This window comes from Panthera pardus, unplaced genomic scaffold (assembly GCF_024362965.1).
Source record: "Panthera pardus isolate Hobbes unplaced genomic scaffold, ASM2436296v1 HiC_scaffold_26, whole genome shotgun sequence".
In the NCBI taxonomy this organism is placed as follows: domain Eukaryota; kingdom Metazoa; phylum Chordata; class Mammalia; order Carnivora; family Felidae; genus Panthera; species Panthera pardus.
In genome coordinates this window covers 38,975,121-38,988,918 of record NW_026526832.1, presented here as the reverse complement: position 1 = coordinate 38,988,918, position 13,798 = coordinate 38,975,121, and the positions used below count along the sequence as shown (strand labels likewise).

Here is a 13,798-nt window from a genome sequence, read left to right as displayed (position 1 = left end):
TTAATTAAGAAATCTGGCAGTACCCAGTGTAGGGGAATGTGTTGAGCAAGAATACTTTCACACTGCTAACTACCCATGTAAACTGGTACAAACACTCGGGAAGGCAGTTTGGCATTTTCTAGTAAGGAAGAAGACGTGTATTCTCTATGACCCAACGTACACATAACGTGTATTTATTTTATTTTAGAGAGAGAGTGTGTAAGCAGGGGAGAGGGAAAAAGAATCTTAAGCAGACTCCACAGAGCTCGGCACAGAGCCCCACGCGGGGCTCCACCCCACGGCCCTGGGATCGTGACCCGAGCTGATACCAGGAGTCAGACGCTCAAACAACTAAGCCGCCCAGGCGCCCCACATGTAACGTTTAACAACGTGAGGAAATTTGCTTGTGTGCACCGGGTGACGTGTATAAGAATGTTCCCAACAGCACTGTCTATAGTATCAGAAACCCGTCAGCGCTGGAACAGATTGTGTGTGGTGCCATCACACAGCAGCCTCGTCAACAGCACAGACGAATTAATTCCAGCTTCGCACTACTTTTGAGGTTGAATCTCAGATTAGAAGTTGAGAAGGGAAATTAAGTCAAAAACGAAAAAAAAAAAAAACTAAGCAAAATGTTGTTTGAGGAAGTAAACGTGTAGGAAATGAAAAACAAGAGTGTGACAAATTTCAGAATATTACCCCTAAACGGGAGAGGAGTAAATGTTAGAGTGTATTGTCTCAGCCACATGTTATGAATGATTTATATCCACTCAAAGTTTATTGGAAGTTATTTACAGGAAACGTACCTTTAGAAGAGAAGGGGGAGAATGACAAGGAAAGAACCTTGTAAGGTCTCCAGCTGAGAGACGTAAGAAAACTCGGGAGGCTCACAGGCTATCCTTTTCTGTCCGGAGTCCCCCCTCCACCCCATGCCATAGTGCAGCTTGCTCAAGTGCGTGTGTGAGTTACTTAGTTTTCTCTCAGTGGTTGCCTAGGGCCGGGTTCCCGAGAGCAGAGTGGTCTGAGTTACCCTGCTGTCTGACACGGGAGCACACCGTGAGTATTGGTTCCTGGTCTGCAGGGCATTGCAGGCAGCCCATTGGCAGTGGTTTTTTATAAATACGTAGTTTCCATTCAGAAATTAGGATTAACAATACAGGTTTTGCTCTGGATTGGGCAGCGTCTTTGTAAACCTTTTCACTAGGAAACATTGATTTTCTAAATTAGATTGGATAAGAAGTGAAGTTTCTGAAGAGAATCAAAACATAGTTACAAACAGGCACTGATTCGAATGTTGCTTTTTAACTTAGCTTTCTTCTTTTGAGAATATTATTTCTTTTTTTTTTATTTTTTTTAATCTTTATTTATAATTTTTGAGAGAGAGACAGAGTGTGAGCAGGGGAGGAGCAGAGAGAGAGGGAGACACAGAATCCGAAGCAGGCTCCAGGCCCCGAGCTGTCAGCACAGAGCCCGACATGGGGCTTGAACTCACGAACGCAGGATCATGACCTGAGCCGAAGTCGGACGCTCAACCGACTGAGACACCCAGGTGCTCCGCTGAGAATATTATTTCTTTAAAAACATTTTCGATATGGGGCGCCTGGGTGGCTCAGTCCGTTAAGTGTCCAGCTTTGACTCAGGTCGTGGTTCATGAGTTCGAGCCCCACATCGGGCGGTGTGCTGACAGCTTTGGGTTCTATGTCTCCCTCTGTCTCTACCCCTACCCCACTGGTGCTCTGTCTCTCTCAGACTCTCAAAAATAAATAAACATTAAAAGATAAAAAAATAAAAAATTCTTTGGAAGTATAGGTAAATGAAAATAAAAACATCTCAGGTGAATTGGCAAACCCAGTTGCTGTGTCAGAGCGTTGTATCCTTTGTCTAGCTGTTGTGCAGAAAAGTTACATTCCCACTATCAATAAATAAGTTTCCCCCCAAATTCCCTAAGAACTGGCATTTCTAAAAATCCACCTCTTTCATAACCTTTTTTTAGATCATAGTTTGAGTCTGTGTTTCTTTACTGCTGAAGTGCTGTTTCTTGCTGTAAGTATCCAGTCCACATAACGAATGGGTCTCGCCTAGTAATTAGCCTTCTCTTATCCTGTGCCTTGTGGGAAGTAACTCTGTTACCTGTGGACAGTCTTTCCTGCGGGACCCTAGTCAGTCCGTCTTGATCTAATACATACAGATTAACCTTGACTGGCAGTTATTTCTGTGTATTTTGAGAGTAGAACGTTCTCCACTCTTCCTGCGTGTGAAGAAAACGCTGTGATTTTGCCAGTTCCGATATTCTTTGCCTTTCCCTGTAATTATACGTATCAGACCTTTTCTCATACCCTACGTTATTCTACAGTTAGCCGTTAGTGTCGTGTTGTGATTTCCGGAGTTCCTGTCTGAACCGTTTGTTCTGAGACAGGCTCGGTCCTGGCACCAGCTGCGGCCACAGCATCTCCGTACCAGGCGCGGCACTAGGGGCCGGGGTCCTAGGTCCTCACGAAGTTAGGCAGGAAGGACCAAACTCCACTCCTGGCAGGGTCACCTACAACCAGTGATTGCATTTTTAAGTGCCCTCTACACCCAAGGTGGGGCTCGAACTCACAACCCTGAGATCAGGAGTCGTGTGCTCTATCACTTGAGCCAGCCGGACGCCCACTACCAGTGGTTGTAGATGAGTCCTGTCACTGCTCTCATTGTCGGTGTCCCCTTCTGTACGTGAGGGCACGACGGCATCTCGTTCAGCTTCTGCAGAGGCGAGAGGAAGTCGTGTTTGTTCCCATCCTGCACGTGACTAGGCACGTCCACTCCTCATGTTCCCCAGGCAGCCTCCAGTCCGCCTTGCTGTGAAACATTACCAGAGCAAGGCTTTTGTTCCTTGTCCGTTGTGTTTTTGACTCATTTTTAGCTAATGATCGGAGAGATGTGTAATAAATAGGGAATCGGTAACTGACAATGCTGGACAAGACACTTCTCCAAAGTGCTCAACTTTGATTATCTGCTTTAAAATGCTCTTGTTTGGGGGCACCTGGCTCAGTTGGTTAAGCATTCTATTTTGGCTCAGGTCGTGATCTCGCGGTCCGTGGGTTCGAGCCCCGCGTCGGGCTCTGTGCTGACAGCTCAGAGTCTGGAGCCAGCTTCTGGTTCTGTGCCTCCGTCTCTCGCTGACCCTGCCCAGCTCATGCTCTGTCTCTCTCTCTCAAAAATAAATAAACGTTAAGAAAATTTAAAAAAAAAAAGTAAAATGCCCTTGTGTGTAGATCTCAGGGTGGCCAGGCTTTAACAAAGAACGGCTGCTGATTTGGGGCAGTGTCAAAGTGTTGGTAAAAAGTCATCTCATCTAAAGACCATGCTTTGTGAAGACCAAGAAGGCATTTTATTTTTTCCTAGAAAAACCCTCATCTTTCTTAACTGGGGGATTTGTTCCCTAGAAGAGTAGAACTATATACGGTAACATTTGCTCAAAAAGTCCTTTAGGAAAAAGAGGCATTTTCTTTAGACGTTAAACTCTTCGTTTCATTTTGTGGCCTCTGCCATCCCGTGTCCACACAGCATTTCAGCTGTAACTGGCCCTGGTTTCTCAACTTACTAGCGGCACAGCGTTGAGCAAGCTGCATGAGCTCTGCAGGCGCCAGCCTCCTCATCTGCCCGATGGAGTAGGTCTCAGGGTGGTTCTGAATCCAGGAAGAATGTACACGCACAAATCTTAGATCGGTGCCGAGGGCCCGGTGTGTGCTAGTAACTGGTCCAGTTTGCTGCCATCAGCTCTAGCAGTCAGCGTGCCTCAGGGAGGATGTGGAGAGATTATTACAGGTTGGAAGAGAACGTCTTCAACTGAATCTTAAAGAACACTTAGGGTTTAAAGAGCTGGAGACCTCACCCCCATTAGGATGGCCAGTGTCAGAAAATAGCAGGTGTCGTCAAGGACGCTGAGAAATCGAACTCCTTATGCACGGTCTCACAGAATGCAACCACTATGGAAAACGCTTTGGTGACTGTTCAAACAACAATTAAAAATAGAATTGTCGTAAGATTCAGCAATCCTGCTACTGGGTGTATACCCAAAAGAATTGAAAGTGGGGACCCCGAGACGTTTGTACACACACGTTCCTACCAGCAGTCACAGTAGCCAGCGTGTGGAAGTGACCCAAGTGTTCGTCAGTGGATGAGTGGATTGAAAAAATGTGTAGACACAGTGGGGTATTGTTCAGCCTTAAATGATCAGGGAATTCTGACATACGACCACCTGGGTGAACCTTGCGGACGTTACACTGTGTGAAATAAGCCAGTCACAAAAGGACAAGTACCATGGCGTCCCACTTAAGTGAAGTACGTAGAGTAATGAAGTCCAGGGAGTCATGAAGTAGAAGGCGGTTATCAGAGCTGGCAGCGGGGGTGGGGAAGGAGGGCCCCGGGAGGTGGTGCCTAACGGGGACATTGTTTCAGTTTGCAAGATGACAAGAGTTCTGGGGATGGACGGTGGTGGTGGTTGCACACTGAATGCACGTGACACCACTTAGTTGTAAACTCAAAAAATGGTTAAGACGGTAAGTAATATAGATGGGGTGTGTCTTTTACCATGATCAATCAGTCAGTTGATAGATGGGTGGAGAAATGGAGTCTTTCGAATATGTAACTGACAAAGATTTTCTAATAGACTTAATTTTTTGGAGCAGCTGGAGGTTCACTGCTAAATTGAGCCGGGGATTCAGAGGTTTCCCGTGTGCCCTGTGTCTCCCCCACAGTTACATGCGGTGCACCTGCACGGACACATCATTATCCTCCAGAGTCCACAGTTTACCTTAGGGTTCACCGTTGGCGGCGTGCCTTCCGTGGGTTTGGGCAAATGTATGATGTCATGTGGCCACCATTTGTCTATAAGTTTAAGTCAGCTCAGTAATGACGGAGGTGGAAAGCTGATGAGGTTGGTTCATTTCTGTCTTGGCTTCAGGACCATGGAGAACGCTAACGGTGCCAGCCAGAGCGCGGCCGAGGAATCTCTCCCGGCCGATGGGAGAGCCGGGAGCACCACTCCGCAGGGAGAACAGGGCCAGCTCCTTTATCACGAGGAGACCATCGACCTCGGTGGAGACGAGTTTGGGTCTGAAGAGAACGAGACTATATCGGAAGATTCTAATCATTTTGTAGATAAGCTTAATGAGCACATGATGGAGAGTGTCCTCATTTCTGACTCTCCTAACAATAGCGAGGACGACACAGGTGAGCTGGGCTGTTTGCAGGATGTCGTGGAGCCTGCAGACGGTCATGCTGATCCCAGACCGGAAAGTCTGGTGGGTGAAGGAGCAGTCGACGCGCTGAGCAATGACACTGGAAGCGACGGAGACGGGGGAGACCGTGCATCTAAAGGCGGCTCTGACGCGACCCCCGACCCAGAGCTCGAAGAAGTAAAAGGCGCTCCCGCCTTGGGAGAAGAGGGTGCCGAGGACCCGGGCCCGGAGGGGCTGGGGCACAGCCCGCCTTGCAGGCAGTCCCCTCGTGAGGAGGAGCCCGTGCCCGTGTGCACCATTTTCAGCCAGTCGTTCGCCCGCTCCCAGCCGTCCCTGCTGCTGCGGGACGGCTTCCAGTCCCAGATGGTGAAGTCTCCGAGCTGTGGCGGTGCCAGCGACGCGGTGGCCAAGACCCCTCCCCAGGCGGTCCAGCCAAGCCCCAGCCTCAGTAAATTCTTTGGTGACCCCAGCAACTCTAGTTCCTTGGCCTCGGACTTCTTTGATTCCTTCACCACGTCCACTTTCATCTCCGTCAGTAACCCCAACGCGGGCTCTTCCGTTCCCGAGAAACGGTCTTCGCTCTCCACTCCGGTGGGACAGAGATCCCCGGGTTCCGCTGCGCCCTGTCTCTCCCCAGGGATTGAAAAGTCAGAGTCCGCCGTTCCCACGGCTTCCCTAGAAATTCCTCAGTCTCCAAAACCGTTTTCCCAGATCCAGGCCGTGTTTGCAGGGAGCGAGGACCCCTTTGCCACCGCCCTGAGCATGAGCGAGATGGACCGCAGGAGCGATGCCTGGCTCCCCGGAGAGGGGACCCGGGACATCTTGATTTCAGTGGCAACCCAACAGTACAGCACGGTGTTCGTAGACAAGGAGAGCCTCACCATGCCGGGCCTCAAGTTCGACAACATCCAGGTAGGTGCGGGCCGCCTCACAGGGCACTTCCCAGTGAAATAGGTCGCCCGTGTCCACATCCGGCTCCTTTCCATCTCGTTCTGTTTTCCCCGGCTTCTCACTCACCCCCCATTCACGTGTGTGTGTGTGTGTGTGCACGTGTGTATACACACATATAAAAACGCCTTCAAGGACTGAAAAATCTGCCTTGTCCAGCAATTCCTAAAATTCTCATTTTGAGAGTCCGCGTTATGTCTCTAGTCAATTTGGAACTCCATTGATTTCCCTAATAAAATGTGTTTAAGGCACTAATCAGAGTCTTGGAAGTGAACGCCCGCAAGGTAGATAGTTACATCAGAATTCTCAGAAATAGCTGTGAACCTTGTGTGAGTGTGTTATTTGTGACATTGAAGCTTCAGCGAATAAGCCCCATTCCTTTTTTTTGTTGTTTACCAAATAACGTGCTTTATGTAGAAAGAGGTTTTATACATTTCATTAAGAAAAATATGAATGCCCCCTCCAAAATAAAAAATCACAAAAATGTCTGAATGTTCTAGAGAATAAACAGTAACATAGAAGAGTTCAATCTAGTAATCAAAGACAATGAGATTATTTCCATTTTCCATTATCTTATTTTTTTAATGTTTATTTATTTTGAGAGAGAGAGAGAGAGAGAGCGTGAGTGAGGAGGGGCAGAGAGAGGGAGGGAAGGAGGGAGGCAGAGACTCCCAAGCAGGCTCCACGCTGTCAGCACAGAGCCCGTTGTGGGGCTTGAACTCACGAGCTGTGAGATTATGACCTGAGCTGAAACCAAGAGTCGGACGCTTAACCGACTGAGCCACCCAGGCGCTTCCTCCGTTTTTTGATACCTAATTAGTCATTTCATTCATGATTATTCCATGTTTGTTCAAGTGTGGGAAAATAGTCTGTCTTGGGCAGCCCTGATGGGACCATAAATTGTTACAAACTTTTTTAAGTAAAGTTTTTAAATCAGCATCCGAATGTGTATGTTATTTGATCCAGAAATACCAGTCTTAGGAATTTTTTTTCTAAGGAAATAACGTCACTGGCATAGAAATACCCAGCTTTTGGGATGTCCGTCGGCGTGGGGTTTATTACTGCAAAGCATCTGAAACGATCTCAGGGTCCTTTTTCAAGAGGCTGGTTGAATACATAAGACTCATTTTTGTAACGGATGTTTCTGCAGGTAATAAGATATTAAAACTGATGGTTCAGGGGCGCCTGGGCGGCTCAGTCGGCTGAGCGTCTGACACTTGATTTGGGCTCAGGTCATGATTTCTCGGTTTGTGAGACAGAGCCCTGAGTCAGGATCCGCCCTGACAGCGTGCCGCCCGCCTGGGTTTTCTGTCTCCCTCTCCGCCCCTCTACCACGTGTGCGTGTGCACTCTCCCTAAATAAATAAGTAAACTTTAAAAATAAATAAATAAAATAAAATAGGAATGATGAGATAACAGAATTTTTAATGAGATTCTTATTAAATTTGAAAGCCTGAGTACAAGATGGCCTGAAGCGTGCGCCGTGCGGTAAAAACGTTTACACGCACGACACGCACACGACACCTACTGGTACGGTCAGGTCGCTGGCTGGCTGGCGGTTGCAGCACATCGGGCAGATCGCAGGGGGGTCGTCAGCTGTTGCCCGGCCCGGTGCGTGGGGGGCGCCGCCCCGGCCAGGCTGCAGCCGCGTGTCCTGCGCGTGTGTGTCCTCCCAGAACTGGAGGCGGGACCGGCGGTCTCCTGCAGCCCCGCTGCACACACCCAGCTGGGTCGGAAAGCCCAGTGCGTGTTGGTGTATGTTGGTAAACCTTGGTGAGCCGCTGAGCCCGGGACGAGTGCCCCACTGGGGACGTGGAGCCCTTAGTTATTTTCTGGGGCCCGAGAAGCGCAAGCCCACAGGCTTTGGACACTTCGCATGGTGGTCTCGACGGCTGTTCAGGCACCAGACCCACACTTGCCGCGCGCGTGCTGTCGACGGGGCGGTGTTCGAGGCGTCCCCTCCACCCGCTCAGGCTGAGCTACTGAACATGTGCTTACCTTTGCGGGATCTTTCTAACGCATCCCACTTACGGGCTCTGAGTCCGGGGGACACTGGAACCCGTGGGATTAGGTTGACGTTTCCACACGGTCCTTCCCTGGCCCCGTGTGCATCCGCTGTACCCGCGGTGGGGGCCTTCATGTTCTGCCTCTTGTCTCCTCCCTGCCCCCTTCCTGGGGTCTCTGTGCTCTGCTGCTCGGTTCCCGGGACCTCGGTGGGACCGGCCTCCCGGCGCTTCCTCTCCAGAGAGTGTGTGGTTTGCAGTTTGCTTCTCCCACTGATTGTAATTCTCTCCCAGTTGGCAAGAGGCCTGGGGTGAGCGCGTGACGTTTCATGGACGGGGCCACGAACGCTGAACACAGGGCAGGCTGGTTAGGGTCAGACCGTGACGGTCGTCCTGCCCAAAACGTCAGTCATTCTTGAGCCAAGAAACACGAGCTCCGAAGCTCTCTGCTGGTTGCACCTGGACTGAGTCACGTAGGAGACCCTGGCATAGGTCCTCCCCCGCTTTAAAGCTGCTGTGACTTCCCTCCCCAATTCCACGCTGCTAACCGTGAAATACCCAGAACGTTCCACGAGTCAGCAAGGACTCGGGAGCTCCCACTGCTCGGGCAGAACGTGGGGGGACAAGCAGGAGGCAGTGTTTCTTCCTTTATTTCCTGCAAGAGTCCCTCCGTAACGTCTTCCAGTTCACAGTGGCTGTTTCGGGAACCTCGTGGTGAGTTGAAATTTGAACGAAGAACAGTTCCCAAAATACCTTTGAGCCTCCCACGTAGCAAATGTGCTAGATGCGTGTTCACTTGTATATCACCCTTCAAAGAACCTTTCATTCCCAAAACAGAGAAGGAAAACCGTACGGTTAACCTTGAATGGACGGGCTGGTGTATTTGCCAGAAGACGAAAGATTGGCTTTCCTGTTAACTTTCTGTGCACACCAAGCTTTTAAGACCATGTCGCGGATTTACCTGTAACTGAGTTTCGCCTTCGTCACTGTTACTGTCGCAGACTTGTTCATGCGCAATCAGCTTTCTAAGGCACTCATGTTTGACGTTTTTCCAAATTGCTCACCTATTGGTACCTAATGAAAAATTGCCTTCCTGTGGGGTGAAAGTTGAGAAGATTTTGAATTTGTTTCTTTACAAAGTGACATCCATGGCAGTGTGCGCTAAGTTAGCGGCTTAAAGAGCGTGCGTCACACCATCCCACCAGAGTGATGTCAGGAGGAGGACAGGCTCTTTTAGTTCATTGTGGCGTCCGTGGCCTCTGTTCTGTTTTTTTGTGTTTTTTTTTCAATGTTTATTTTTGAGAGAGAGATACAGGGTGTGAGTGAGGGAGGGGCAGAGAGAGAGGGAGACACAGAACCGAAGCAGGCTCCAGGCTCTGCTCGAACACAGGGCTCAAACCCACAAACCGTGAGACCATGACCTGAGCCGAAGTCGGGTACTTAACCAACTGAGCCCCCCAGGGGCCCCGTGGCCTCTGTTCTTCAAGAAGTAAATGGGAAGTTTGTGGGGAAGTAGTTCAGAACGAGTAAGGAACGGAAGTAGAGAATTGTTTGCCTGGCACACCTGACGCGCCCTTGGAGACCGGATCCTTCCACCACCCCCTCTCCTGTCCCCGGTTCTCTCCTCCCCCGCCCCTTTCCCGCAGTGGGATTTGACAGGAGTCCCCTCGGGGAAACCCACCGTCTACGTGAAATCGCCCTTCCGGGCCGTTCCAAGTCCTGTGTCAGGAACCTCCTGGAAGCCAAAGACGTACCTGTTACTCAGGACTACCAGCTACAGATATTCTCAGCTTTAGTTGTGTGATCTTCGTTTTCATTTTTAAAGGTTATTTTTTTTCTGGATGTGCAGTATGTTTACAGTATAAAGTTCAAGGTTGACAGATGTTTTTCCCATTTAGCACTTCAGAGATGCCATTCCAACGTGCTCGGGACGTGAAGTTTCTAATAATTTTTATCTTTGGGGCGTCTGGGTGGCTCAGTCGGTTGAGCGTTCCACTTCGGCTCAGGTCATGAATTCAAGATTTTTCGGTTCAAACCCCACACTAGGCTCTGTGCTGACAGCTCAGAGCCTGCTTGAGATCCTCTCCCTCTCTTCTCTCTCTCTTTCTCTCTCAAGAATAAATAATCATTATTATAATTTTCATCTTTGCTCCTCTGTACCTAAGTACATGCTCTCCTCCAGTTGAGTTTAAGATTTTATCCCTGGTTTGCAGCTGTTTGACCCTGATAGGCCTTCACATGGTTTTCTTTTATGTTTATCTTGCTTGGGACTCGACCTTGTTGGTTTGTCGTTTTCACCAGTTTGGGAATATTTTGGTCCTTACTTGTTCAAATAGTTCTTCAGTTTTCCGCTCCCCCGTCTCCACTTCTGGGACTGAGATTCCACATATCATTTGCTATCGCCAAAGAGGTCACAAAGGATTTCTTTTTGCTTTTCAGTCTTTTCTCTCTTTTTGCTTAACGTTGAAATTCCTGCTGTTATTTTCTTAAGTCCATATATCTTCTCTTCTGTACTTTTTAGTTTGCAGTTGATGCTTTCCAGCGGAGTCTTCGTAGTTTTTTTCTCCAGAATTCGCGTTTGGTTCTTTTTTAATGTCGTTTTCTTTATTTGCTATGTTGAAGTTTTACTTTAGATTCTCAAGCACATTTATAATAGCTGTTTTAAGGTTCTCCATCATCTCTGTAATCTCAGGGTCTGTTTGTATTTCTGTTTTCTCTTGGTTCTGGGTCACACGTGCCTGTTTTGTCACATGTTTGGTAATTTTTGATTAGAGGACAGACATTGTGGTAAGTTTAGTGTTTTTGAAAGTCTGTATTTTGTCATCTGCAAAAAGACGTGTGCTTTGTCCTGGGAGGCAGGGAAGTCATGTGCAGATTTAGTTGATCTTTTCCAGGTTTGTTTTTAAGCTTCTTAGGGTGAGTTTAGAGTAGCTTCCACTGTTAGGTGACCTTTCTGACATCTGCTCGAAGCCTCGGTGTTCAGCGGGAGTGCCGCAAATAGCTGGCCTGACCTGGACATCTTCGGCCTGCGTGAGCTCTGAGAATCGTTCGGCTCCCTTGTCATCTCGCCCCATCTTCCAGAGTATCACCCTGTGCACATACTGCTTAGTGCTCCACAGTGGGCTCAGGCTCCTTCTCAGGACTGCCTCCTTCCCAGGGCCCCCTTCTTCCCAGGACTCCCTCCTGCACAGGGCCCCCTCCTTCCCAGGACTCCCTCCTGCACAGGGCCCCCTCCTTCCCAGGACTGCCTCCTGCACAAGGCCCCCTCCTTCCCAGGGCTCCCTCCTGTGCGGGCTCCCTCTTGCAAATTCCAGCCCCCTGAGCTTCTGAGAGCCCCACCTTTGTCTCCTCACCTCAACAGGTTCACCGTGCTCTGCTTGGGACTCCTCCCCACACGGTGGTCCAAAAGCGCCTATGAATTCAAGAGTTCAGATCCCCTTCTCCCTTCTCGTAGAGCCCCATCCTTTTCCGTGTCTGAAAGCTGTTGCGTCATCACTCTTTTACTCTGGGACGGTCCGGTCCCAGCTACTGTGGAACAGACAGAAGCAGAAGTCACTCAGCCACCTGCGTTCACACGCTCACAGACGGGCCTTTCCTCGGGCCCTCGTCTAAGTTTGCTTACCTGAGTTGAGGCACGTGCGTGTGCAAGATCCGGAGAGGCCCGTCCAAGCCGTTTTGTGACAACGTCAGACTGCTTTCCCTGGAAAAGCGTCTCTCAAATTCCGATTTGTTTAGGGCCTCACAAGAAAAGAGGTGTAGATTTGGTTTTGATTCTACAGCTGAATACACTTCACATGCCACACAGTTCACACTTCTCACGGTTCACTGGTTTTTAGCCTTCTGACAGGATCATGCAGCCATCACCACCGGTTTCCGCAACGTTTGTGTCTCCCGAATAGAAGCCCAAATGCTTTCACTCTCTCTTCCCGTCTCCCCCCGCCCCGCCCAGCTCCGGGCAAGCACTGATCTCTGTCTCTACAGATTCTCCTGTTCTAGACGTTTCCTACAAATGGGATCCCACAACACATGGTCCTTCCTGACTGGCTTCTTTCACTCAGGATGACGTCTTCAAGAGTCGTCCGTTTTGTAGCACGGACGGGACCCCGTTCCTTTTTATCGGCAAATAGCGTTCCAGGTTTTGACTGTTCACGTTTTACCTACCCATTCATCCCCTGATGAACATTTGACTTCTTTCCACTTTTTGGCTGTCGTGAGCACTGCTCCTTCTGAACACCCGTGAGCAGGTTTCTGTGTGGACCCATTTCCTTTTCTCTTGAGTGCGTACCTCGCGCCGAGGAGCGGGAGCGCTCGTCACGTGGCAGCCTGTGTTCCACGCTGTGGGAAGTGTCCAAACCGTCTTGCAGTGGCTGCACTGTTTTCCATTTTCCACCAGTTTGGGGTTTTGTTTACTTTTGTGTGTGTGGTGTTGTTCGTTGGGTGGTTTTGCTTACCCCGGGAGAGAACACACACCGGAGCGGGAGGACAGAAGGCTCCGGAGCCGGTCCCCTGGAGCCATGCACAGAGCTCCGTGTGTGCCGGGTCGGGCGCAGGGGCCGCTCCCTTTCCAGCACCGCTGCCCCACGCCCATTGTGTCTTCAGGTGTCCCAGACAGGAAAGTCTGTACTCTTTGAGTCGGCTGCCCTGGTTTGCGTTTCGTCTTTGTCCACTAGAATCCAGGAGGGACTGCTGAACTGTCCCCTCTCTGCAGGAGGCGCGATGGCCTGCAGCCATCTGTGAGCAGAAGTCAGCCGCTGCTCTGCACGACACGTACAACGGGGGGGAACCGGCATCCTCCCCGTCGCCTGCCTGAGTCCTGGCTTGTTCCCCTGCTGTCTCTTCACATTCCCTGCCCTGGCCTTGGGTGCACTAGTCCCTCACCTACAAGTTTGCTGATTTGAAGCGGCCCTGCCTCAGGTGCAGCAGCATGGCTCTGACGAAAGCCCGAAGCGGGGGAAGCTTGCACCCCTCTCTCCAGTGACCGCAGGAGGACGTGCAGTTAGGGGCCGTGGCCCCTGTGCCGCGACCCCCTCCACTTAGTGACAGCAGCAGCAGGCACACCCCTGGGCTCTCGTGGGTGCGATATGTGTTTGTCACACAGATGCTCACGTCCCAGGAACTTCCTGTGCCAGCCGAAATGTCATCCAACAGAGTATTTCACGGGGAGAAGATTTTGCAGCGTGGTCTAGTTAACGGAGGCCGTTGCAGGGATGAAGGGGTTAAAATGGCCCTCCCTCTGCAGCAACAGGATGCGAAGTGGCCCTTTCCTGGCTCGCAGCTCCTCTGGCCCAGACAGAGTCACGTTCCTGCAAAGCTTTATGGAGCCATCTGGCTGAGCTCCTTTCATTCCGCCCGGTAATTGTCCCTCTAGACCACTTAGCCACCTCTGTGGCTGCAGCATGGGAGGCATTCAGCCTCACCGTCTGAAGGCAGAAAACCTTAAAACTGCCGCTTCTCCATCTTTGCCCCTGTGTATGCAGGAGGGGTGGCTCGGCGCCCGGGGCCACAACCAGACACGTGACCTGGAACCCCGCCAAAGCCACCCTCCCCCTTAATGGGGGAAGGGCAGCCACAGACCCCTGCACACATCGCCCGCACTGTGGTGCCTTTGAAGTGTCGCCATCTGGAACCATAATGAAAGATTACCCTT

The 13,798-nt window shown here is 50.3% G+C and overlaps 1 protein-coding gene across 2 annotated transcripts in view; it reads left to right on the top strand.

The window, feature by feature from the left end:
• TRAPPC12 (trafficking protein particle complex subunit 12) overlaps nucleotides 1-13,798 on the top strand; it is an 81,625-nt gene that overhangs the window by 3,028 nt on the left and 64,799 nt on the right. For both annotated transcript variants that reach the window (XM_019453184.2, XM_019453181.2), the window contains exon 2: nucleotides 4,925-6,113. In XM_019453184.2, coding sequence (XP_019308729.2) covers nucleotides 4,929-6,113 — 1,185 coding nt within the window. In that variant the 5' untranslated portion in view covers nucleotides 4,925-4,928. The remainder of the gene's footprint in view (nucleotides 1-4,924; nucleotides 6,114-13,798) is intronic.